Source organism: Triticum urartu, chromosome 3 (genome assembly GCF_003073215.2).
Source record: "Triticum urartu cultivar G1812 chromosome 3, Tu2.1, whole genome shotgun sequence".
NCBI classification, from domain to species: domain Eukaryota; kingdom Viridiplantae; phylum Streptophyta; class Magnoliopsida; order Poales; family Poaceae; genus Triticum; species Triticum urartu.
Window position 1 is genome coordinate 547,019,507 of NC_053024.1, and position 26,671 is coordinate 547,046,177.

Sequence of the window (26,671 nt, forward strand, 5' to 3'; positions counted from 1 at the left end):
TGAAAATAATGTTCAGATTTCTTCAGAGAAACACTAAATAAAACAGTTAACAGTAGGTGTGTACAAAACGTGGTCTGAAGCTTATTGGGAGAAAATCATTACATAAGGCACATATTCACACTAAACCTTGATACAGAAATTATTGGTTACATAAGGCACATATTCACACTAAATCAGTTTCGACAGTGTCAAAGCATACAATAGTAGCGACAGTAATTTGATAATTCAAGCAAATTAATTGAACCTATCTATGCTTGACATGGCACAGAAAAAATCAGTAGATGCAGAGCAATTATGATCTGAACAAACACTATCTCTAGAACTATTACTAGAGGAACTAATGTAAGTAGAGTAAAATTGGTGGTGAATGAAGGGAAAAAACATGGGCCAGTTGAATTTATTCTGTTATGAATATATTCCAGTCACAAAAGACTGGCTGCTATCACTCTCTAGTTATTATTCCCTTCCCACTACCTTGTGGGAGGAATATCATGAGGATTTTTCTGTGCATTGTGCATTGATTGGCATCAGTAGAATGTACTAGGAGTAGGTGTGAAATTGTGAAGCCTTTTTTGAAATGAGAATGTGGATTTTGTTAAGCCAGGCAGAACAAGATGATTTAGTGGCATTAGCACTTTAGCAGAGCACATCACAGTTCAGAGACAGAGAAGGAAAAACCTGCTCCAAAGTAGCCGAAATAAGACAAATTCATTCATGGCAGTAAAAAAGAGGTTAGGAGCAGAATCATGAGATGATGAGTAAGTAAGTAGAGTAGTTATATATGGCACTTGCTAGAGGAACTGCTACTAGCTCTGGGACCTCTATTAGTACTAGAGGAACAAACAAGAGAATGGTTGTAGAAACTACTGTAAGTAGAGTAAAATTCAGTTAAAACTATTATAAGTAGAGTAACTTCAGTTAAAACTACTGTAAGTAGAGTAAATTTCAGCAAAACTATGAGTAAGTAAGTAGAGTAGTTATATATGGCACTTGCTAGAGGAACTGCTACTAGCTCTGGGACCTCTATTAGTACTAGAGGAACAAACAAGAGAATGGTTGTAGAAACTACTGTAAGTAGAGTAAAATTCAGTTAAAACTATTATAAGTAGAGTAACTTCAGTTAAAACTACTGTAAGTAGAGTAAATTTCAGCAAAACTACTCTAACTAGAGTAAAATTCAGTAAACTGGATTAGTTTGACATGAAGGTACACTGAATGCATTTCTCTGACAAAATCCTGTTACAGAAATTGACAGTATATACACATACAGAAAGTAACTTCCCATCGGAAGTCAAGAGAAGCAAGCAAGCAAGAAAGGAACAAGACATGGTCAAAATTTAGTTAAGATACATACAGTAAAATCCAATTGTATGACATGAGTTGAAATCCAATTCTTTCTGAAATGACAGGAGTTGGAAGATTCATAAGAAATGAAATGGTGTTACAAAGGCTCCTGTCATAACATTTCTTAGTCAGTAGTTCACATTTTTGTAATGGTTGCAAGGCTCCTGTCATTCTACTCATTTTTTGTGTGTATATCCTTGTTATGGTACCATGATGTACTCATCTTTTGTCATTGCTAGCGGGAGTATGGATTTGAACATGATGCCTTAAGAGGAAGACGATGAAGGTATTAATTTGAATTTGATGCCTCAAGAGGAGGAACCTCAAGTGGCAGAGAATGTAGTTATGGATTTGAACATGATGCCTCAAGAGGAAGACGATGAAGGTATTAATTTGAATTTGATGCCTCAAGAGGAGGAACCTCAAGTGGCAGAGAATGTAGTTATGGATTTGAACTTGATGCCTCAAGAGGAAGACGATGAAGATATGAATTGGATGCCTCAAGAAGATGAAGGGAAAGAGGATGAAGCTCAAGAGGAATAGGGTGAAGTTATGAATTGGATACTTCAAGAGAAGAGAAGAGAATTGTCAAATAAGGAGAGGCATGGTGTTTACTTTGCCTTGCTGGTAATCGAGCTCGAAGATGGGTCTGTTCAACCAGACGACAAGCTGCTAGTCTCAAACCTGTTGGACATAAGTGTACGATCTGTTGAAAGAATCTGGGAAGAGGCTAAAAAGCAAATTGCCGATGGCAAAGAAGTAGATGTCTCAAGCAAGAAGCCAGGAAGATGTGGCCGAAAGAGAAAGGAGCTGAATTTAGAGAGGACCTCAACAATCCCACTGAATAAAAGAAGAACAATTCGATCTCTGGCACGGTCTCTAGGTGTGGCCCGATCGACCCTACATAAGAGGTTCCAGTTGAATGAGCTCAACCGCATCTACAAGCACCGTGAAGCCTCTTCAAGCTAGAGAACAAGCTTGCAAGATTGAAATTTTCTATGTCCATGGTCGATGACAATTCGATCTCAACTTCTCAAGCTATGTTCAAACCAATGACGAATATGGTTCACATCGATAAAAAGTGGTTTGACATGACGAGAGTGAAGAATGGTACTATGTACTTCCAGGAGAACCTGAACCAAAGGCGCACCGTGTCAAACAATCACAGCATTGGGAAGGTGGCGAAGCGGACAAGTCAGAACAGAACAAAGGGAACAAAAGTGTTGACATCAGTGAAAGTAACCAGGCCTGTGTGCAGAGATTATCTAATCAATAAGGTTATCCCGGCAATTCAGGATAAGTGGCCTGACGATGATGAGGGAGCAACAATATTCATCCAACAGGATAACGCAAAGCCTCATGTCCTTCCCAATGATGTAGCTTTTCGAGAAGCTGTGGAACAAACTGATCTTGACATCCGATTGCTACGACAGCCCCCAAATAGCCCTGAGTTAAATTGTTTGGACCTCTGCTTCCATAACTCTCTCCAGTATCTAACCAACTGCAGGTCACCTACAAACATCCAGGAACTGGTACAGGGTGTGGAAGAGGAATTCGAGAACTACGATCCCGACAAGTTGCACAGAAGCTTTATCACATTAGAAGCAGTTATGTTTGAAGTTATGAAAGACAAAGGAGGAAAGCAATATAAGTTGCCCCACTTGCACAAGGATCGCTTTCAGAATGCTGGATTGGAAATAACCAATGTATATTGCGACAGTCGGGTAGTTGTTGATACTAGGGCCCTTATAGAAGAAATGGAAATTGCAATAGGAAAAGAAAATGAAAGGAGAGAATTAGCTAGAGAAGGGAAACGAAAGAAAAGTAAAGGGAAGGGAAGGGAAGAAGTGGCCAGAGAAAGAATGTAGTCAAGAGGGGGCAAAGAGGCCCTTATGTCATGTAGTCAGGTGCTCCTTGTGTATGTCTTGTATAATCTTGTGTTAAGAGGGGACAAAGAGGCCCTTATGTCATGCCGTTGTGTATGCCTTCTCTAATCCTTGTATATCAACTCTTTTTGGAATTTATTGGAATTTGGGTTATTTGGATTAATTGAATTATCTGGGTTATTTGAATTAACTGGATTAATTTGGATTATTCAAATTAATTTGGGTTATTTGGATTTATTTGAATTATTTGAATTTATTTGGATTAATTTTAGTTATTTGAATTAATTTAAAATATTTTGATTTATTTCAATGAGGCATGCTAATGTCACAATCAGTATACTTTTAAGGTTAGTGGCAAGCAAGGCCTTTGCTAATCTGTATGCTTGGCAAGCAAGGCCTTTGCTAATCTCATATCATTAGTACATGATCTTCTAATCACTACTGAACCAAAAAGAGACCCTTGTATGGAGTTAACTAAACCAAATTTCAAGCTGAGACTAGTTCACTGAAACCTGGGCACTTTGAAAGGTTTGCAAATGATCTTGGGACACTGGGTGGCTGGTTCAGATTTTCATGTGCTTTCTTGTTACTGTCAGATTTTTGTCAATTTGGTTGCTTGTAGTAGTTTCAGTAGTTCAGTGTAGGACTTGCAAGAAGAGGAGAGCTACTGTGGTGTACTCCTCTTCTTGCAAATGATCTAACCTAGTCCAAATGATTACAGGGGTATTTCTTGAGAGCTCTAGCCCTTGTGACACTTCTAAAAGAACTTGCTAACCTGTACATCTAGAAGTTCTGTCTCCTTACATGTACTCTACCCAATAGTACATCTGGAGTACAAGACTATTTGTAGTTGAATTATATTCCATCAATAATCCATCTCCAATCTATCTGTAGTTGAATTACTTGGAGAAAGATGTTTACTGTAGTTTACTGAACATGTTAGGCATTTGTCATGTCATGAAGCTATAGATAAATTGAACTGTTAAGCACTTGTCATGTCATAATCTTGGAGAAGGAAGAAGCAGTACATAGGAGATTCAAAACAGTAGCTAGGTAGATAGTCACAGTACACAAATCCATGCTTGTGTGTAAAAGTTCACTAGTAATCTGTGCTGCTGTAAACAAAGATTGCAAGAAGATCTCAATCTTACTGATTATTGTTGCATGAGTATTATTGAGATTTTACTGATTGTTGCTGAGCAAACCTACCCCTATCTAAATGAAAAATACACATCTTCAATACTCTAATTATACAAACTGGAAATTATGACAGTACAAGCAGATCTCAGTTTCAAACTGGAATAATTTACAAGCAGGTCTAGGAAAATGCACTTGTTTGTGTGGACTAATTTTGAAGCAGTTTGTAGAGAGTACTGTCAAAATTCAGAATGGTGACTGAATTTAATTGATTTTTTCAGTAAAGTTCATATGGAAAGGTAATAAATCAGTTTTGATTCTATTGACAGGAGTACACTGAACTCTGTCAATACAATTAGTCTATACTTCAAGATTAAACTGTCTAAATTTCAACATGCTATTGACAGGAGTAGTAAACATTCAGTCTAAATATGAACTCTGCCAATACATTCAGTTGACAGTACACTTCAAGATTCAGTATAATTATCAGAAATATGTAATCTTGATCAAAGACAATGACTTGGACCTGCAATTCACCATCAAATCGGATCTAGAGGGGGAAGGGGAGGGGCACCCTTGACGAGCTCGAGCACCTCCCGGATGCAAGGGCATGCCCCCTTGGCTGTGGAGTCCTAGAGCGGACGAAGGAGCTCGCCCCCTTGGCGGTGGAGTCCTAGAGCAGACGGAGGAGCTCGCCGCCCCCATCGCGCCGCCGCTGCTGCGTGGCCAGGTAGCCGCTGCTTCAGGAGATGCGCTCCTCACCTGGCGACTGGCAGCAGCCCCGTGCAGGCGACCGACAGAAGCAGCTCCATCGCGCCGTCTTGGTAGTCCCCACCGCAGATTGAGCACGGCCGCTGCAGACCGGAGTGCCAAAGGGAGAAAATCGCATTTTCACCAGACATGCGAGAGGAAGAGAGCGCCGGCAACGCACGCAAGGGAAAGGGCGCCGACGCTAGGGAGGGAGAGGTGCCGCGGGGGAGGGAGAGGAGGCACAGGCGGCGTGGAGCTGTGCAGAGGGGAGCGGCCCCGGCGACACCAGCCAGTCTGAGAGGAAGGAGGAAGAGAGCGGAGCGTCGGTCAAAAAGGAAGGAGGAAGAGAGGGACTTCAGGTTTGGTCAGCAAAAGGCTAAGGAGTAAATTGTAAAATAACCATTGTGACATGTTTTTTGGGACAGAGGGAGTAATATAGAAGCAATAGCTCAGATCTGGCAACAAAGCAACGAAAAAATTAAACCTTGGGTTTAAAGAAGATTGGTATTCATACGAGTCGCACAGAATATTTTATAGCTAAGGCAACGACCACAGAATCAACCGAGTGCAAAAATTCACTGCAAAATACACAGCTTACAAAGTGAAATTGATCTAAGCAAAAAAGTTCTATAAATCCCTGTACAACCAACCAAATGTTAATTTCCTTTCGACAAGCCACAATACATCCGCTGTATGCAACGTCCCCTCCAAACAAATAATAACTCAGCACAGCACCCTCTCAACAGCCGGTTCTACATCTGTATAACTACCTGGTCAAAAGCACATCATGGTCATGGATTTTGCCGCCACTTCATCTGCAGGGTGTGCGTAAATAACATTGGTGTTCTTGCCCATTCGTTTAGAGAAACCGTCAGGTCAGAACTGAAAATATCGCCATCTTTAGTTGTAGATCTTCACCGGCTTTTCAAAAGAATGGCGATTCTGCAGTTGTTTAGACCTACTTTGAGAATAATACAGCAACTAACATATCTGTTATGTGTTGGCAGTCTCTATAGTTAAATACCTGATTGGCCCTTTTGGTGGGCATGTCTGAGTGCTCCAGTCCTAGGGATTGTTCCCATGGTCCATAAATGTTTTTCTGCTGAAAGAAATACCAGCAAGAAAAGTTTGAATAAAGGAATATTTTCTGTCAAACATCCAAAAAAAACACAAAATGTACTCCACCTGGAATCGGCTCAATACAATATCTGAATCTTGGAGGTAATCCGGGCGATTGTAGGCAACATAAGCGAATTTCCACTGAGACAAAACAACATAAAATCAGATACTATCCAACAAGATGGCAACATAAACTGGAAAACACTAACAAAAGCGCATCCAATATTCCTCTAACTGAACCAAGATATACCTATTTTTACAATTTACTCCCTCCATCCAAAATATATCATTTTTTACACTGATAATGTCAAAAATGATCTTATATTTTGGGACGGAGGGAGTAGATCGCACACCTATAATGACAAAGCCTATTTCAACACTGATTTTCAGATGATATATTCAACAGAATAAAGGAATGGACCTAGTAAATGGCAGTCAGCACATTAGCTATGCCCAGGGACTGTTTATAATAGCAGTGAAAAGGATAGATTTTTTGCAGAAAATTACATTATACAAAAAAAATAGAAGGTCGAAACCACACCTTAAGAAACTGCTCGTCTGGAACCTCAAATTTCTTCTGAATGCGTACTTTGATATCTGACAAAGCCTCGCCCTCACGAATAAGGAAGAAGAATGGCACTCCATAGTATTGAATGTGCTGCAAAGATGATGTAACTGATTCAGCAACAATAACATACAAAGTATTATTGCTTCTCTCTGACAGTGTGCAAAAAGAGTACCAAGACCAAGATACCAAACAATAGAAAAGGCCAGAAATGCTATGATAAGGGCAATAGATGGTGGAGCTGTTATTGTTTCTTGTTTTTGCTTTCTGCTTTTGCTTTGAGAACCTGTTAGGGTCATGCTCTAGTGGAAACCCAGCCGCAAATTTGCAAGCACATGGAAATAAAACAATATATTGGTTTGCAATGAAACGGAAGTTCCACAACGTTAGCTCAAATACCTATTCATGCTTTAAAATAACATCAAAGTTTTATTTCGAGGTAATCAAAATATTTATGTTTTGTTAAAGAAGTCAGTATGTTTGAATTGAAAATGTACAATAGCACAAAGATTCTAAATAAATAATACAAATCATCATAACTGCCGCACTGGTAAGTCCTCTCAATCTGCAGGTCAAGGGTTTGAACCTCACATCTAAAGCTAATTTTAGTTAAGAGATTTGAACACTGGTCCGCACAAAAGGATGACAGGTGCACACCACTAGGACAGTCAAGCTGATGTGACTGTTTCAGCATTCATGTGTTAAGACTGCACAACACTCCAAACTATTATATCCAGCTATTTACATTCAAATCGACGAAACTCAGCAAAAAATTCAAATATCAAACGAAATGAATTATAAACCCTGTATGACACAACAACAGCCCAACAACTTTTTGTGCCTACACAAGACAAGTTTTGATGGATTATTCGTACAAGCCCAAAGCTAGCTATTTGGACAGACCAAGCCTATTCTGAACAAGTTGAATCTAACACACTGATATTTTTTACATCAAAATTTTAAATCTGTATGACATAACAATACTGCACAGAGCCCACCAGTTTCTTAGGCATATACAAGACAACGACTTTAACAGATTTTTCTAAGCCCAAAGCTCTGAAGAGGCAAAGGCATGCAAGTTTAAGCTAGCACATTAACATGCCTGAGCGAGTGACAATTGCAGAGCAGCCATGATCATGTTGCTCCTCAGTACATAAACTTTTTCAGCATAGGTTTGCTCAAGTAAATCAGTTAGAGCACATCTCCTCAATCATGGCAACTACCAATTAGCAGTACTTTTAGAGATCACTATGTTCTCTACACTAGCTTCAAAGGAGCTTGAAGCATCCTGAGGATTCAAAACTATATAGGGAATCCATATCCATACATGAAACATCAACGGTTTAGGACTACATAGATGCATAAAAACGATAATACCTGGTTATCTTTGAAGAAGTGGACGACATGAACCAAACGGTCTCGCGGACCGGCACTTTTCTCTTCTTCGGGAATCTGACAATAAAAAAATTAGGAAACTGGAGAGAAAAGACACCAGGTAATTACATGAAGTGCTTATAATGCATGAGATGAACATGGACCATGTCATTCCGTAATCAAACCAAAGAAAGAAAACAAGGGATGGATCTGTAATAGGAGTAAATGGCCTGAGGTTAAGCCTTTAGAGCTTCTAGGAGACTGTAAACAGTATTTGTGTTTATGATGCATACCTCCTCAACATGAAGAGGTACATTTGGATCATGAACTGCATCTATTTTCTCAGTAGGCTGGTACACCTGAAAAATAAGGCAAATGACTGATAATGAATACAAAGGTCAACCGGATTATTTGTGAAGTATGTGCATCATCTTAATGAGACTGGATTCATAAAAGAGAGACGGAACTTTAAAGTAAAGTGAAATCACAAACCATAACAAGATTTGTACTTTCCTTGCAGATAGCCAAAACCACATATTTTACAGATAGATATCCATGGTTACAATTTATATTTAATTTTTTTATAGCACGGACTGCAAAAGAAGTGGGGTTTGTAGCCCCATCACGGTGTGGTACCACCCATGCAAGGACTAGTGCACTGCCTTCCTAATTCCTACCAACATACTGCCACAGTCAGCGCATTCTACTACACTGAAGACATGCACCATGGTACAAGTTGACTTTCGTGATAATACAACTCTACTGTTTCCAAACCAACATTTCAATAGTAAATAAACAACTGAATATGACCATACATTATAAAAATCTAGTCTAGAGGAATGATAACTTCCATGGTGCAACAGAGATAACAAGTACCTTCCATATCTTGTTATTGTTGACCTGAAATAGCCTAAGCTCAGCGTCACTTCGAGATAGCTTAACCTAAGAAAAGGAAAAATAGAAAAATTCAAGATCAAGTTGGCAGAACATAAAAACCCTTTCAAGAAACTAACAGTATTTACAGTAAATTCACCTTCGATTTTAAGTCGTCGATCAAATCAGAATAAGCGCTACCCTTTGGCAATCGTATAATGTGAAACAGCACCTGATAAACAAAGGTTATTGCAGAACATGTTTAGACACATAAAAGCGGCTGCAAGCACAAAATTTGGTGCAAACTACCTCATTAGGTGTAGCTTGGTGAAAAGCAACTCTCAATGTTATCAGACCTTGCAGTTCTGGCAAAGGAATGTCCAGTATTTCATAATATAAAATGTCAGACATCTGCAAGAAAAAAGGAAGCTCAAGTAATCCCATACAATGTAGTAAATAAATAGGAACACATGAAAAAAAGGTGCCTGACCTGATTAGGGTTACGTAAAAGTAACATATCCGAAAGATGATCAATACTTCTATACTTGATGTATTGATGTTTCGGTTGCTGTAAATGCGGGATGTGCTGAGTAAGGCGGAGTTTTGAAGGATCATCCATACCAAGATGTTGTGCAACTTTCTCAACAACATCATCATATGTGGAACGTTTTGATCTACAAGTATGAAAGTAAAAGCAGTTATCAGTGCTTATTTATGAAAGAAAACGGTCAAATGTGTTATGAAGGTTCAGAGATTCCTGACACATACAGTTCTAGAGAGAAGTCGTCTTGTTTTGGCTTTTCAAGCAATCTGAAGTGCACAACCTATAGATAGCAGCAATAAAAAAAATCAGTAAAAACAACCATTAGACAACAACTGTAGTAATAAGCTTTTGAAAAAAAGTAAAACTGCCTCGCGTATATATGACAATGACTATTGAAGGAACATCAAACACCAGACTAGCACACAACTAAAAGGGCAGCCCGGTGCATGTAGCTCCCGCTTGCGCAGGGTCCGGGGAAGGGTCCGACCACTTTGGGTCTATTGTACGCAGTCTTTTCCTACATTTCTGTAAGAGGCTGTTTCCAGGAGTTGAACTGGTCACAAGGCAACAGCTTTTACCAGTGCGCCAACGCTCCCCTTCTAGCACACAACTAAAAGTGGCACACAAATTAAGAGATCACACAGAATTAAGAATCACCTATCTTCCCTGAATCAACTAGATTAAAAACTTCAATTCTCATCTCGTCTGCTCTACTATGAATCATAATAAATAGTATGACTAATATTAATGAAGAGAGAAGTTTGAAAGACTAGCTTGATAAAACAAAATGTCATCTATTATGTGACAAGAAACTTATTCTACAGTATCACTCTGCACAGAAAAGCACCATCTGTTTTGCAATGTGGGGAACAATGTCTACTTCCTACTTAATATACGTCCTGCACAAAAAAAGCTATCGTGCTAATGATCTTTTATAAAAAAAACATATGCATTAAAATTTATATAAGCAAAAGAGCTCAAATTCAAAATGACATCAAATATTAACAAGCTAAACTGATGTAGAGTCAAACATTGGTGTACTAACGGTTTCTGTCAGGACATCAGAAATGTATGAACACAAAGAGACACTTTCATATCAAGATAAACCTCAAACTATAACCCGTATCGGATCATACAGCTTTCATGAAATTATGGCATATACAAAATATTCTCCTATTATGAATTAAGCACTCTACTTCGACAACATATCACCGAATTTGAGCTCAATAGTAGGCTTAAGTCAACAGAGTTTATGTACTTTCATCAAATGATATATCTAGCATTCATAATTGAGAGTGATTTTACAATCTGATTTTACTCAGAACCAGCATGCAATTGAAAGCATAATGCTCTACTTTCGTTTGACAAGCAGGTAAAATATATTAAATTAGCAGTCAAACTCAAACATACATCACACACCAACAAATGCATGCATGCCAACCCAAGAAAACATCACTTTGCACAGGGCATGGTCGGTAACTTCTTTCACACATAGATTAAGACATAGCATAATGCTACAGGTGAAGCACTAGCTCCACGAAGCAACACATACTTCGGCCTTCAAGCAGTTTTACGCAAACAAAAACACCATGTTAACAATCATTTTTTGGCAACTCAATCACGCCAACAATCTAACCAATCATAGAAAAAGAGTTGGGACAAATCATGGACCAATCATTGCTAGCAGATTAGGTGCTCAAACAGATACAGAGGACGTAACATGTAAGATTCTAGCTTTAATGATTGATAAAGGCATGTGGCCAAAACAGACACAGGAATTTAAGTATCACGAGCATGAACTATGAAATATTAAAGCAAGGCAAGGTATTGCAAGGGGAAAAGGGGGGTCCAAGAGCCAGACAAATTTACCTGTCTATTATGGACATATTCAAAGAAAGAAGATACATTGGGATGTCGGTGTTGGTCCAGAGAACAACGTTTTTGGTAGCACAATATGTCTCCATCTGCAATCTGAAAGCAGCAAAAAACATGCCATAAGTAATACATACACAGACAATGATAAATATTAAGCATAACTTTAATGGCACAAACCTGGTTTAAACTGAAGGAAACATCACAGTCAACTGGTTCGCACATAATATTTGGCTCAAATTTTATTTCCTACAGAGGTATAAGTAAAATGTCATTGTGCTACCAAAACTTTTTTTAAACGGGAAAAACTCAACCCCAATTCAAATGACGTCAAAACAAACCTCGTACAACTCAATGTCTTCATCAGGCTGAAATCCTGCTATCTCATTCAATTTTGGCACTATATCAGATGGCTTACTTGATGCTTTCAAGAGAAGATTCCCAACATATCTGTTTCATAACCGCAGGGGATAATATTAGACAGATTCAGTGTTGCCAGACGATTACATAATAATAAAATGTCAAGCTGGAGAAAGAAGCAACCTTAGTTCTTCTTTTTCAGGGTCATAGAGCTTGAAGAAAAGCAAAATATCATCCTTTGTCCTCGAAGCAAGAGTCAAATGATTCTCCTGCAAGTGTCACAAGCAAATATTAGATGGCACACCAGTAAACAAGACCAATGCACCTTAGCTACAGATGGCACACTGCAGTTGAGTAGATGAACTATATAAAAAAGCTAAACTGAGTATAAAAAGCTGTTCATAATATTAACCTGTACAACCTCCAAGTACAGCCTCAATTCAGAACTGTTCATTCGAATTGCTGCATCTTTAAGCTGTCCAACCTGAAAAAAAATCAAATTATTTAAGTGTGAATCAAGAAAACTAATAGTGATGCATATAATAAATGGATGCCAATGTTCATGAGGCACCAGTCAGTTAAGCAAAATTAGCACCCCAGCGCTCGATCACCAATTAGGCAGGCCAAGGCAGGAAACACATGGCTTCATAGGAATAAATGGGAACTCAAGACACACACATAACTAGGAGACAAGCATTTAATTTGGTGGCCACATATTAATTGTTTGAAAAGCTCATGTCTAAGTGTCTGTACCTAAACTCAGAGATTTACTTGGGCTCACTTAATCATTTCAACTTTGCACTTAGCTAATACTGTTGACTAGGGGTGAGATGATTAATGTTCAAAAAAGCGGAAAGCATAAGCAAAGCTGAAGGCCACCGCTTAGAGCAATGAGCGCTTGAGCACAGCTTAAGCGTTTTTTAAAATTGGCCAGAATTTGACTGTTTTTGAATAATATGCACAGGGAAATGGGAAACATAGCACATACGTAATTGAAATATATCATCTAAAATGCAGTTCACACCATACCAAATATTACGTCCGTCCCAAATTACTTGTCTTAGAATTGTCTGGATACGGATGTATCTAGGGAGTATACATCACGTTCACACAGCAAGCAAAATAACAACTAAAATGCAGTTCAGTTCAAATAGACATAGTCTAATAGAGATCATGTGCCCAGAATCTGAAGTAAATGCTTCCCAAACAGACCCTAATAAAGTAACGAGGTAAAATGGCATATTGCCATTATTGCAAGCAGGCAAGCAGAACTACAGAAGTAATTCAGAAACAGCCAAAAAAAACAACAACAAAAAGCTTAATATACCGCTTACGGACAAAGCGAAGCGTTTTGCCATTGCTCAGCGCTTAAGCGTCGCTTTAAAAACGCTTTCTTGAACAATGGAGATAATGGTACAAGGCTAACAAGGACAATTACATGGGACCTCTGATGTGCTGGTAATTTTGTCAAGTTGTATAGCAGTAGCAAGGAACACATAGGATAACTCGTACCAGTGCAGCTCCAGCACATACCTCGGAGTGCAGGAATAACATTTTTATTTACAGGAAAAGACAAAAGGCTACACCCCAACGCGACTGTATATTGGTATGGTTACCCAGTTCGCACTGTGAAATTGTTAAGAGAGGTGGAGGAGATTCTGCAGCCAATTTTTTAAATAACAGATCAGAGGGACTAGAAGTTGCATGTTGTCCCCTCCTCGCCTGCTGCCTACATGCTTTATTGCACCGGAACCAACAAGAAATCAAAAGGAATGTGCGTGAAGAAGATCATTTGGTCTAAGTGTCTGAGATAAGATATTCGGAAGAATAGAAGGAAAAGATACGACAACAGGAGAAAACGAAATGTCCAGCTTTTATAATTTGGAAAGTTGTGAAGCATAAAATAGTTACTCCCTCCGATCCTGATTATCAGCAAAAATTAATATGGATCAGAGGGAGTATTATTATTCTTTTATACATTTGAGAAATGTTGTATTGCCATACTTGTACAAGTATACCGATGCGTTACTACATGACACTGAACTGAACCCTGGAGCATACTTTGTGCAGAAAAATCCAACATCAGTCGCCTGGAGTATATTTCATGCAGAAAAATCTAACATCAGTAACGAAGTACCAAAGACCAGTCCCTAGTCACAAACCAATGAGAATTTGTCCTTATGTATTAAACAAATCCCAGTACATAAAAAAACTGACAATGACAGATAGATTTCAACGTCATGTTACCAAAAGTGCAGAAAGCAAACACAACCACTGTCAAGCAAAGTTTAAGCAAACAATTAATATATGTCAATATTCACTTACAGTATATGATTCCTCCTGTTGAGTTAATGGCCGAGTGGGCCTGTAGGTGTTGTTCTGCCGCTTAGACCACCACCAAAATCTCTGGGAGTGGACGGGGATACCAAATTCTTTTGAGAACTCCTCCTGTCAAGTAGAATTCATTAAATCAAAACATGCATCCTTTGGCATTGTAGTTAAATGCAAACAAGAAAAACTAAGAACAGTTAAAAAGTGGATGCCCAAGAAGATGATTGTTGCAACCAAAGTCAACTAAACCATTTTGTTCAATTCCCAATAAGCATTGTTTAATATATTACAGCTTTATTCCAATCCCACACACAAAACAGTGAACAGAAGCACAAATTTCAACTATACACATACATACAGAGAAGAAGAAACACTAGAAAAACGATACCACAGGATTCACATTCAAAAAGAAGTTTCCAACTATATACTTTCTGTGGCAAATAAATTGTACTTTTTCTAAATCGATGATCAAAGTTAAGCTGGGAGACTTGAACAATAAGCATTATTTAATATATTACAGCATTATTCCAATCCCACACACAAAACAGTAAACGGAAGCACAAATTTCAACTATACACATACATACAGAGAAGAAACACTAGAAAAACGATACCACAGGATTCACATTCAAAAAAAAGTTTCCAACTATATACTTTTTTGTGGCAAATAAATTATACTTTTTCTAAATCAACGGTCAAAGTTAAGCTCAGAATAAAGGGGAGACTTGTAAACCGGTCCGGAGGGAGTAATATGCGACCTATGTATGCACACACAAATTTTCATTTTAGTAAACTCACGGCACACACACACATTCATCGAAAGCATTACTATGGTAACAAGGGCGGTGGATACAAATTTTATTTAGTTAACCAAATCAAATAATAACTGTTTTAGTTACCTAATCAACAAAGTAGCAGCAATTACTGTACCATTCCTATAATGCCAAAAGTGAAGAATTATATTCAATGACGCCAGTCTAACTATTACAAATGCTTGAAACAGAAGAAAGGAAAGGAAAAAACTGTTTTAGGTACCCAATCAACAAAGTAGCAGCAATTACTGTACCGTTCCTATAATGCCAAAAGTGAAGAATTATATTCAATGACGCCAGTCTAACTATTACAAATGCTTGAAACAGAAGAAAGGAAAGGAAAAAACTGTTTTAGGTACCCAATCAACAAAGTAGCAGCAATTACTGTACCGTTCCTATAATGCCAAAAGTGAAGAATTATATTCAATGACACCAGTCTAACTATTACAAATGCTTGAAACAGAAGAAAGAAAAGGAAAAAACAGCACGCAAGTACAACTTAAAAGGGCATCAGAAATTCTGCAGTTGGGAGTCATGACTATAGCAACACTATCATATGCAAAAAGCACACATATTTAATTTACAAAATATCTTCATATCCAGAGCAACATGGCTATTCAGTGAGAATAGTTACCTTAACCTGGTTGAATGGCATGTCTTTAAGTACACGGATAGGATGAATTTTTTCATAATCCACGAGATCAAAAAACATGTCTCGTCCAATTTGTGCTGCCAAATCATGATCTCTGGCCACCTGGGTAATTGTTCAAATGAAGAACCAAGTGAGAACAGCAATCAGAATGACAAACCCAGTCAGATAACGATATAAAGACAAACCTTAAATGTAGTGAACATGTGAGCCTCAGCTTTCTCTTTTTTCTTGTTCTCCTTGTCTTCGTCTTCCTTTCTTAGCCTAGTCTGAGAAGAATTTACACGATGTTGAAAGGAACTCTATGATATCAAAAGGCAAAAACGAAAAATAATGAGAATACTACCTTAAGGTCTTCATTGATGTCTGTCTCTTCCAAATCACAAACAATTTTCTCTTTGTCACTTTCACGTATGTACACAAGCATGTAAGCATTTGAATACTTGGTAAATTTAAGTGGGTTCATATTCAGTCCAGGATTAGTATGGGGGAGCTGTAACCAAGAAACAAACAGCATTTGCAGTAAGAAAATTTAGCAATGGCCAACATGAGACGTTTCAATATTTCCGAATGGATATTACCTCTTCCTCGCCACCATACTGCTCCTCCAACGCCCGTTTCGTGTCTTCTTTTGTCACTCGTTCATCATCGAACTTGTACCTATATTACAAATTTGTAAAGTCAATGAATTGCACACAATCCACTTGTGATTGTCCAATGTAGTGCTGAAACATATAAAGAGACTATAGGGGAAGAGGGCTTTATAGCAACAAAGCAATCAGCAAACATGGTCCTTATCAAATAGCATTCAGTGATGGCAATACATAGTGACTATTGCTAAGAATATGTAAAAGAGGGTGACTATGTGACTATTTAGATATTATTAATTAGAAATTCAATGTGACAGATGATAAGACAAATGTCAGTTTTAGTAGCTATGTGGCTATTTACATATTAATTAGAAATGCACTGCACAGATGATACAACAGAGCGATTGTAGTGGCATGCAACAGACAAAGGTCAGTGTTAGTAGTACACAACTCAAACCTGTTTGTCTTACAAATGCAAAATGAAAAAGCTAACACCATGACGTTTCAGGTGGCAAGTCAAGGCGAAGGTCCATATTTTTTTAATACTCTATTTTAATTCTTCCAAACAAATTGAGTAAACCTACAAAAGCCAACAGCAGGGCTCTGGTAAAGGGCGTAAGCTGTGGTGCGAGGCAACGCCTTAAAAACACATAACAATTGATCAAAAGTAGTTCAAATTACAGCAAAGACTTTAAAACCATAGCAAACATTAAGTTCTTTTTAGGATAAATAATGTGGGAGAAGATTTATATCTTGATGAAAAGGAAGAAGAACAATGTTTTTTCTCATACTTCCTCCGTCCGAAAAAGCTTGTCCCTCAAATGGATGTATCTAGCACGAAGTTAGTGCTAGATACATCCATTTGAGGGACAAGCTTGGGACAAGCTTTTTCGGACGGAGGGAGAAGAAATCAGCACTATGGAGCCTTTTTGCCACAAGTCCAATGGCCAGTGTGGTTCCAGGCAACAATCAGCTTGTGACTATATCAGTACAGCACAGGGTGATGGTGGAGCAACATCAAGCAACCACGGGAGCAGTTAGAACTGAAGAGGTTGATCATTAAGCTAACATCAAAACATTTATCTATAAGGCTTCCATGTAGTTACTTGCAGATAGTCTACATTAGTGGGAAGGTTCACAAGTCGACGAGTCGTTCCGAGGTTGAGACTCATAGACTAAGCGTGACTAATTGACACTAGTAACATTGAAGTTGCGACTCATAGACTAGTTGACACTGAAGTGAAGTCAGCCCTGGAGTTGAGACTCATAGCCTAGTCTATAGACTAGTCTTGACTCATAATCCAAGGTGGGAACTCCTTTTATAAGATGGAGTGATTCTCCATCTCCCATTTCATATATAACTATCAAACTTCGCTGATGTAATTGTCACCCACAGCCTGTAAATGGCCCCTACACAGAAGGACAAGAACCAACGTCCTCGCAACTCCCATCACCAATGACTAATTTACAAAGATGAACTAAGGCCCGTATCAACTTTTAAAGCTACTAGCACATATGCCCGTGCGTTGCAACAGGAGAGAAACTTAGTGTGTCCATATAAACGTCTACCAATACGGCACGACAACATCTGAACGATCAACTGACGACGGCAAAGTCGTATGCTAAAGTCTAGAAAAGTTGCAAATGAACAAAAACTGCTCAATTAACCCTTTAGCTTTTCTCTTGCAAAATTTAATTTATAGAAACAGTTGGACTCCAACTCCGGAAGGATTAATTTTTGTGCACTTTCTTTAACCATCAATTTGAGAGTGGAACAACATAATCCCATATTTCGAATTTATTGGGTCAAGGGGTAGCAGTTGCGTTCCTTCCTTTGTACTGTTATAGGTGTCGCTTCTTAATGCATGTGCCTCTTTGATTGGCCATGCCGCATACTTGACTTAATTAGCTGCTCATGTTCCCAGGAGCATGCTTGGCTTAACTCCCTTTCTTATTTGTCACATGCAACCGCGCACCAACTTATTTGTGGAGTTCTAATTTCTTCCTTTCCCCAGGATATGTAGGGCCAACACCTCAACCTTCGTTTGTTAATTCTTGAGGCAGCTGGTTGATTCTACGACAACTTGCATGCATATATAAACCGGTGAGATTTTAAGAAAAGAGCAAGGTGGGACTATTTTATTGGGTAACGGATCACGTTTTCTAGCAGAAGAAGAAGCTAGGTGAGTTGGTTGAGGCCTTCACTACGACTGTGTAGGTCGTGCGTTTAAACCTCAATCATGGCAATATTTTTTTCGCTGCTCTCAATGGGCGGCGTGCGGATTGCGGATTGGATACTAAGGTCAGGTTTTTTTTTGCAGAACTATATGACGGACCAAGAATATTACCTCCCTTTATTAGTAGGTAAGTAATAGATTAGCATACAGCCCCCCAAAGATCAAAAGCACATACTAGGTACATAATTTCGATCATAATGTTTTCACTCGAATCATTTTCTCACGTGAGGATTAAATTAAAAAATTAATTGAGTACCAAAGAACCATATCCAATAAGTCTGCCCATAAGAAAGCATCTACTATTTACAATCGAACCATACCACTGATTAGAAAGGGTAGGGCGGATGAAGGCATAGTAGTGTCCACCACTAACTCCACCACTGTGAACTAGCACACTGCATTAAAGAAAAGACATAAGGTTCAAAGTCAACAAGACAAACTCCAGACCATGTCCCAGTACACTAGTAGAAAAAAAGGTTCTCACTTGAAAAGTGCAATCCAATATGCATCATGAAAAGTTTCGTGCCCTCAAGACAGCAAACTAAGATAAAATGGAGGACACTGGCAGTGTGTGCTAATAATATTCTAAAATAAATAGACTATATTTGCACTACGTTAGTTCATTCACTGCTACTACATCCTTTCCAGTTTAAAAGGCCCACACATAAACCTAGAGCAGCAATTCAACCAATATAATACAAATTTTATCTCATAAAAGTTATACCATTAGAAAATGTAACATTTGAAGTTTCTAATGGTATAATTTTTGTGATATAAGACTCGGGTTACGTTGATCAAATTATCAATCTAGGTACACGTGTGGGCCTTTTAAACCAGAAAGGAGGCAGTACAAACAGAAAGGGATGAATAATGAAGTAACAACACATGCATAGTGTGTGAACAATGTAATTGCTAAGAAATTAACTGGGCAAAATTAACATTTGCAGCACGTAAATATTAACTGTTAAATAATTAACCACCTATACGACACTAAATATGGCATAACAGAAATGCACAAAAAACCTATTAAACTATTACCTGTGAAGAGTATAGAGGTTGCGCACACTCCTATCAGCTTCTGGAGAGAGATATTTCCCGTCATCTCTGTCAAGATCCAACTGAAGTGGGAACTCATAACGGTCGTTTATCTACATTGTCAGAATGGACTTAATGTAAACGTTAAAACAAAACCAATAACATATGCATGAGAAAGTATTTGACAAAAAATAAACACACCCAGCCTTCAGCAACCCTGGTTTTTCAAATACTAATCAAAGAACATTCAAATCACCGGCAGACTATTGATCACTAATACTGTACTGAATATAAGAATTACCCACCTTAAATTGTTCAAGATATCAAAAACCATCTTTACGTCAAGCACATTAGTAGATATATGTAGACTAATAGGTAAACAGAACAATTTGCCGATGGCAGAATATCTTTTGTTGACTCTGATTAATGCTTTAGATTCTAAGGACGTGGTACCTAACCTTCCAAATGCTTGAATTACACTAAGGACAGACCCAGTGCTAGAAGCTCCCACCAGGTGGGGTCTGGGGAAGGAATATGGGGCAAGCATGCAGAGAGGCCGTGTCGAACCTATTGGCACAAGTGGGGAGTACTTCACCACTGCACCAGGCCAAGTGGGGACCTCTTGATAGTATGAATACAGAAGGGAAATATTAAAAGTAAAATACACACGCATAACTAATACCTTTTGCATGTGCAATTGGTGTATTACTGAAATGAGTGAAACAAACAATTATGGGGAATGGGCATGTCAATAGCTTATATGCAACTTGACTTGGTATATATTCTAACATTGACAATAAATAAGTGTTTTCAAACTTACCTAAACTGCAACTAAACAAAATGCTTGGGCAAGCAGTTAAGCATTATAGCTCACCATATTCCACAAACAAAAATGATCTAGATGGGATGAGTAACAGATAAAAAAATTCCACCATAGGGATAAATTACAAAAAAGATCAATTCACATAGACCAGACTAACAACCGAATAATGTATTTCTTGTTAACCTGCCCCTGATTTTTCTGAAACAATATTGAACATGGTACATTACTAAGTGCAGAGCCTACGTAGAGACTTATTGTGCCCTTTTTTGTGTGATACTAACCACCACACTGAAAATGAAGTCAGAGAAAACCTACAAAGATGGTGAGAATGCATAAGAAATGAATCCACACCTTAACCATTATATCCCGCGCATGATCATATTCAAACCGCTTCAGTTGAAGTTGCAGAACTGGAGGGAAATCAATAAAAAGCATCCCTTTCTTGGCATCCTGAAAAAAGGGAAGAAATGTATTAAATTAAGATATCTCAAACAATCATGAAGTATAATGTAAAAATAATTTCCTGTAAAACGAATGTTATCAAAGCGCATTTCCCTAATAATACTGGAGAATCAAGCAGTAAGTCCAGCCATATATGAAGGTTTCAGAGAACCACAACTTCTGCCATTTTCTTCATTTAACAACAACTTTTGGGGCGAACAATCACAGCTTTTCAAAATCCAGCATTTTGACACAGTTGATGACATTTCTGACCTATGGGACCCACTGGTCAGATCTGACAGGGCAAAAACTCATCAGGAGGTGCCTTGTCACTAGCGGATATGGGCATGCCCGAACCTGATTAGGGCATTTCGCTATCCCATGATGTGGCCGGGACGTTCCAGGTTCGGACATGTAAACTTCAGCATGCGTGACATGGCATCTCCTGCTGAGTTATTTTGCCCCCATCAGAACTGACAGGTGGGCCTCACAGGTCAGGAACCCTATCAACTGCATTTAAATGCGGCATTTGGATGGTCTCTGACCATTTGCCCTAGGAGTTATGGTTAAGAGAACATTCAAAGAACTGTGATTTTGTGACAACTTCATCCAAATTGTCATGGCTCCTTGATATTTAGTAAAAAAATAACTTATTAAACAGTCTTCTAGATATTGGATAGCAAATGCCAAGTCAAACTAACCTGCAGGCCGTATTTTTCAGATTGATACTTATTATCACCATCCAACATCTCTACAGCTACATACTTATCAAAAGATGCATAAACATCTGAGCAGCCCTTGACATCAAGTGCGAGATCTGGAAATTTTGATAAATATGGCATGAACTTATGGCCACAAAGAGAGCACTAGAGAAATAAGGACCAGATTTAACCTTGTTACTTATTACATACCATAGAATGACTCTTTTCTAGTAGATTTGTAGTCAACACCAATGCACTCAATATAATTCATATGGTGACCTTCAAATAATTTTTGTATTGTTCCTTCCACAATAGTTCCCTGGACAAAGGAATAGTTGCACATCAATGACTGGGTGTTATTGCTCAATATTAAAATCAGCATGCAAATGCCTAACCTTCATTTTATCCTCCAGCTTTTCACATAGAACCCGATTTAACTCTTGGACATCATGCTGCATAAACGACTCATAGGAATCCCATCCAAAAGATTTAGTCAGCTCTTTTGTGGAAATACTATTGTCACCATGCTGAAGTCTGTAGAAAAGACTTTGCAAAGCTAAAGGAATGCTCCCGGAAGGTGTATCGACAGTAGGCATATGGTACACAGCCTACAGTATCATTCTTTGTATCAGAACCACAGATGGATTGTCGACAAAAAACTAGAAATAAGCCTTGACTTTCAAAGGAAACAAAAATCAGAAATACAACTTACCTTCCTAAAGTAGGGAATATGGTAGAGTGTCTGGAGCAGCGAATTCATGTAACAAGTGGCACCTTGATTCTTGAGACCAACATAACCAGTCTCCTTTTTCGAGTCGTAGTTCCAGTAATCCACAATTTTACGCACAGCAACCTCAGCTTCAATGATGCATTGATCGTTCACAATATAACCTTTACTAGGATCATATAGATCAATTAAAGGCATAAAGGACGTAAAACCCCAATCACTTTCTCGAGAATTAAATGTATGTGTTACTTCTGCAGGGGGGAGAAAAATCATCAAATAATGACTAGCACAATGTGTCAGTTACTATATGCTAAACATGTGAGTTCATTTCAAATCTAAAAAATTGAGCAAAAGAAAATGTTTTTTCAACTGAGAGAAAATTGTGAAGAAAAAATATCAGTGCAAACTTTAAACAGCAGGAGATTCTCCTTTTAAGGTTGGGGAAAATTTAAGAAGTATGGCACACTTTGATGTTGAATAAGAATTATGCAAGTGTTGTGAACATATAGTACATGGCCCACCCAGCACCAAGATACAGAGAGGATTCCCGTGATCTCAGTTAGGAAGTTTCACAAAGTACATGGCCCACCCAGCACCAAGCACTCACTTAGGAAATTTATCTTTCAAATTAGAATGTATCTTTTAGACTGGGTCTTACACCAACAAGAGAGACGATATACAATTTGTTACTTAGATTAGGGCCTTTGTATAAATAGGACCCTCTATGAGGAATTAATCAAGCAAGAATTAGAATAGTTTATATATCTTGCCACCAAAGGCAGGGGCCTCTACCTAACCCTAGTCAAAGTTCAAAAAAGCGTGCTTAATTGTTCGCTTATGCGCGCCTACACACGGGGCGCTGGCCTAACGCCTCGCCTAGGCCCTATGCGCTCGAAAAGGCGTGATGCGCGCCTAGGGGGAGCGCCTTTTGCACGTATGCGCGATTAGGCGCAAAAATCTGTGATTAGGCGCGCTGATTTGGCGCGAAACTGCAAGCAGGGGCAGCATCAATCAAAGACAATAAAAGGAGCGGGATCTCCTCGCGGAACACAAGCAAATACCGAATGTTAGGGTTAGGTTGCTCTCCTCGCACCACCGGCTGCCGGAGCTGAAGCTTCTCCTCGCGCCGCCGGCTGCCGGACTCGGATCTCCTCCGCCTCACGTCATCGGTTGCCCGACTCGGAGCTTGTCCACCTCACGCCCCCAAGCCTTCGATCTGCTCTTGCCACCTCCTTGTGAGCTCTCTGCCTCTCTCCCTCTCCATTTCTCTCATTGCTGGTGCGAGATGGACTGGTTGCTTGTGAGTTGCTGATGCTAGTTGCTCGGGTACTGTCGATGCTAGCCTGTTGCTACTGTCGTGTGCTCCAGCAATATGCACTTGTACTGCTACTAATGTGTGCTGTTGGTCTGCTAGTTGGTAGTTGCTGCCTGTGTTGGCCACTTGGTCTGCTAGCTATTGATTTTGTTGGTCTGCTGCTTGCCTGCTTGTAGCCCTCTCCATACAATTGTGTAGAAAACGCCTAATTGCGCCTAAACGCGCCTAAGCTAGAAAAGCACAAGTAGGTGGCCAAACGCATATTAACACCTAGTGCTTTTTCTTAACTTTGACCCTAGTACACAACAGGCACATATAGACTGCATGAAATGTGTCAATTGTCAAGGCAATATGCCAGGCTTTTACTTCAAAGGCATCAAGCTAAAAATAGTGAAAAATGTCATAGAACAAATAGATACTGTTCAACAATAAAAAGTAAGGGCAAGTGAACATGTAGCTTAATAAATACTCCCTCTGTCGACAAATCTAAGTTGCTTATTACGTTTCAGTCTCCAATGCAAGACTTGGGCTATGATTTTTTATCGTACTATGCCAGCAAAAAACAATGTCACACTACATTATGGAAGGACTTGGCAACAAATTCAATGACATTATTTTCGTGGTCAACTTACATACTTGCACACATAATTTGGTCAAAGTTCTAAACGTTGACGCCAGGGTACCCACAGAGGACTACATTTCTGAAAAGACGGAGTACGCAATATCTACTTCACCATAGCTATATGAACAAACATTTGAGGTAGTAAAAATTCGGATACCAGTTGTGTTGCTAGCGAAATCAAACTAAAGTTAATACTTCAAGATATGTAGGTACACAATAAGGTCTGTTGAGAAACAACAGGACGTACCTTTTCTTACTGAGTGCTTGCTGTCTAATTGGTTGATCACAGCAAGGCTAAATTGGGCACTCCTACTCCAGCCAGTAGGTAAAGACTTAGCATCAGCAACATCCAGATACATTGAAAGGTGATTTACATTGTTTCCTGTGGGGAAAACCAACACTCGCCTGCAAAGAGGTAATAGGAAAAGAAGTAAGCCACAGAAGTAATGGATGTATAAGATAGCAATAAGAGGCTGTGTTTACTGACCAGCTGTAACCCCCAACCACAAAAACGTCAGAGTGAGTTTTTCTACCACTGTGCTTGGATATACTTTCAATCTTCCATGTAAATCTGGAAGTTGATGCATCAGGCAAACTTTCATTGTCAACAGCTGGCATGGATTCTGCAGACCAAATAAGAGTAAACAAGAGAAGAAGAAATTAACACCTAACCTGACTTTTTTGTCTCAACCGTTGACAGTTGTGTTACTATTTAGCGAAACATAGCACGCACCAATAATAATGTTAAAAGTTGCCTTTGTGGAATTGGCTACGCATCCAACTAAGGTTTAGCATATGTTAGCTAATCAACATGCACTTACAACAGAAACGCCATCACCGCCATGTCCTAATAACAGTAGCCATCTACCACCTAGTCACCCACCGAAAAAGGAAAAACATGTACAGCCGCAAGGGATACCACAAAATCCAACATGTTTTGGAATGTAAGTTCAGGATTCACCTTTTAACATTAGTGTTTTTTGCCTTCACATCAGACACCAGCACTACAAAAACTATTAAAGCCATACAGAATGAATGCATAAATTGTGGCGATGCCCTCCCATAAAGCACTGGCATGCATACGATTGAGGACGATGTACACATCAATCAAAATCAAAATCATGTCCATGTTCATTGATGCAACATTTTCTTTGGTTATAACCTGGATGCTCAATCAGTTTCCTTTGGTTTTGTGATGCAACATTTTCTTGTTTTCTCGAATGTTCATTGATGCAACATGTAGGTTATATCAACTCATCTGGGTAATACAGATATTGTGGGGTGTAACAGACAGGCAATTCAACTTTGGAACGAACATGTCACTGATAGCAGTACATGGACATAGGTAGACCTATATAACCTGCCGTAAAATCACCCTTAAACTAATATTAGTACAAACCAAAAAAAACTGGCATCAAGCTAAGACTGAAAGGGGTGACCATAAATCATTTAACAGTCAAACAGACAATGGGAAAGGACGGAACGGTAGCACGCAGAAAAGATAACACATTTTACCATGAAGCCACAGATAATGCATAGCAGATCAAAGTTTCAGCCGAAATTAACCAAAAAGGGGCACCGAAAACCCTCACCTTCCATCGGCTGCGGTCCCTCGAAGACCTCCACTTCCTGTTGTGGCACAAGCATCTCCTCGTCCTGGTCCTGCGGCGGCGGCTGCAGACAACAGGCAGCCGAACAGTTCAGCACGGGGAGCTAAACAATACTAGAACCGAACAAATCGCCACCACAAAAGACCGCCCACGAAACCACGCCAAATCGAATCAGGTCGAAACAGCCCCCTAATCGCAGAAACCCTAGAGGAAACAGCGGCGCACTCCGGGCCGAAGCGAGCGGACTCCGAGCGGAGTGGCGAGAATGGCGAGGTCGCTCGGGGCTTTTACCTCGGGGGCGCGAGGAGTCACCATGGTCATGTGCGGCGGCGGCGGCCGCTACGGGCGGCCGCGGGGTTGGGTCGCGTCGGCGATCGCCGCGGAGAGTTTGGGGATTCGGGGCTCGCGTGCTAGGGTTTAGGGGAGAGGCGGGGGGGGGGGACAAAGCGGGGAGGAGACGAAGACGAAGGGGAGAAGGGGGTAAAAAAAGGGATGGGAGGGGCGCGTGCTCTTTGCGGTTTTCTAAAGAACGCGGGGCCGCGGCTTTAATCGAGGGTCGGTTTGATATTTCGCGCAGGGCAAGAGGGATAGAGATTTCGGGCTGTAGGGAACAGAATGCACGGTGTTTGTTGCTGCAAAAACTAGACGGTGCCTCGAGCATTGTTGTGGGATTGGAGAATTGTTTATGAATATATATTATGTATATAATATAAACGATTCTGAAATTTAAAATGTGTGAAAATGCAGCAATGCATTTTTTTGACATAATAATAGGTTAAATATGCGACGACTTCATCAAAAAGAAATGTGACAACTAAATGTGATGGGATTTAAAACACTCTTGAAATGCATGAATGCATATTGATGGTATGATGGTAGAGAGACACGTACCGATCTCGGATGGTTTTAATAGGCCAAGCTAGCAAATTCAAAATTCAATGGTTCACGTAATCTT

General features: G+C 39.3%; 1 protein-coding gene across 2 annotated transcripts; it reads right to left on the reverse strand.

The window, feature by feature from the left end:
- Positions 1–5,588: 5,588 nt before the first annotated feature.
- Positions 5,589–26,211, reverse strand: LOC125544919 (ubiquitin C-terminal hydrolase 13-like). Of its 2 annotated transcripts, none has more exons than XM_048708705.1 (32): positions 26,008–26,211; positions 25,699–25,780; positions 24,594–24,729; positions 24,354–24,511; positions 22,155–22,420; positions 21,838–22,050; positions 21,653–21,761; positions 21,443–21,558; positions 20,652–20,750; positions 19,481–19,590; positions 18,763–18,837; positions 16,197–16,275; positions 15,962–16,108; positions 15,804–15,884; positions 15,601–15,720; positions 14,150–14,272; positions 12,237–12,308; positions 12,008–12,093; positions 11,806–11,914; positions 11,645–11,713; positions 11,462–11,563; positions 9,817–9,872; positions 9,539–9,722; positions 9,358–9,459; positions 9,209–9,280; positions 9,052–9,117; positions 8,469–8,534; positions 8,179–8,253; positions 6,778–6,894; positions 6,303–6,377; positions 6,142–6,216; positions 5,589–6,059 (listed from the first exon to the last, which is right to left on the reverse strand). In XM_048708705.1, the coding sequence occupies exons 1-32, from the start codon at positions 26,035–26,037 to the stop codon at positions 6,018–6,020; spliced, it is 3,312 nt and encodes a 1,103-aa protein (XP_048564662.1). In that variant the 5' UTR covers positions 26,038–26,211; the 3' UTR covers positions 5,589–6,017. The 2 variants fall into 2 exon arrangements, with proteins under 2 accessions (XP_048564662.1, XP_048564661.1); XM_048708704.1 differs by having other exon boundaries at positions 6,142–6,219.
- Positions 26,212–26,671: the final 460 nt, after the last annotated feature.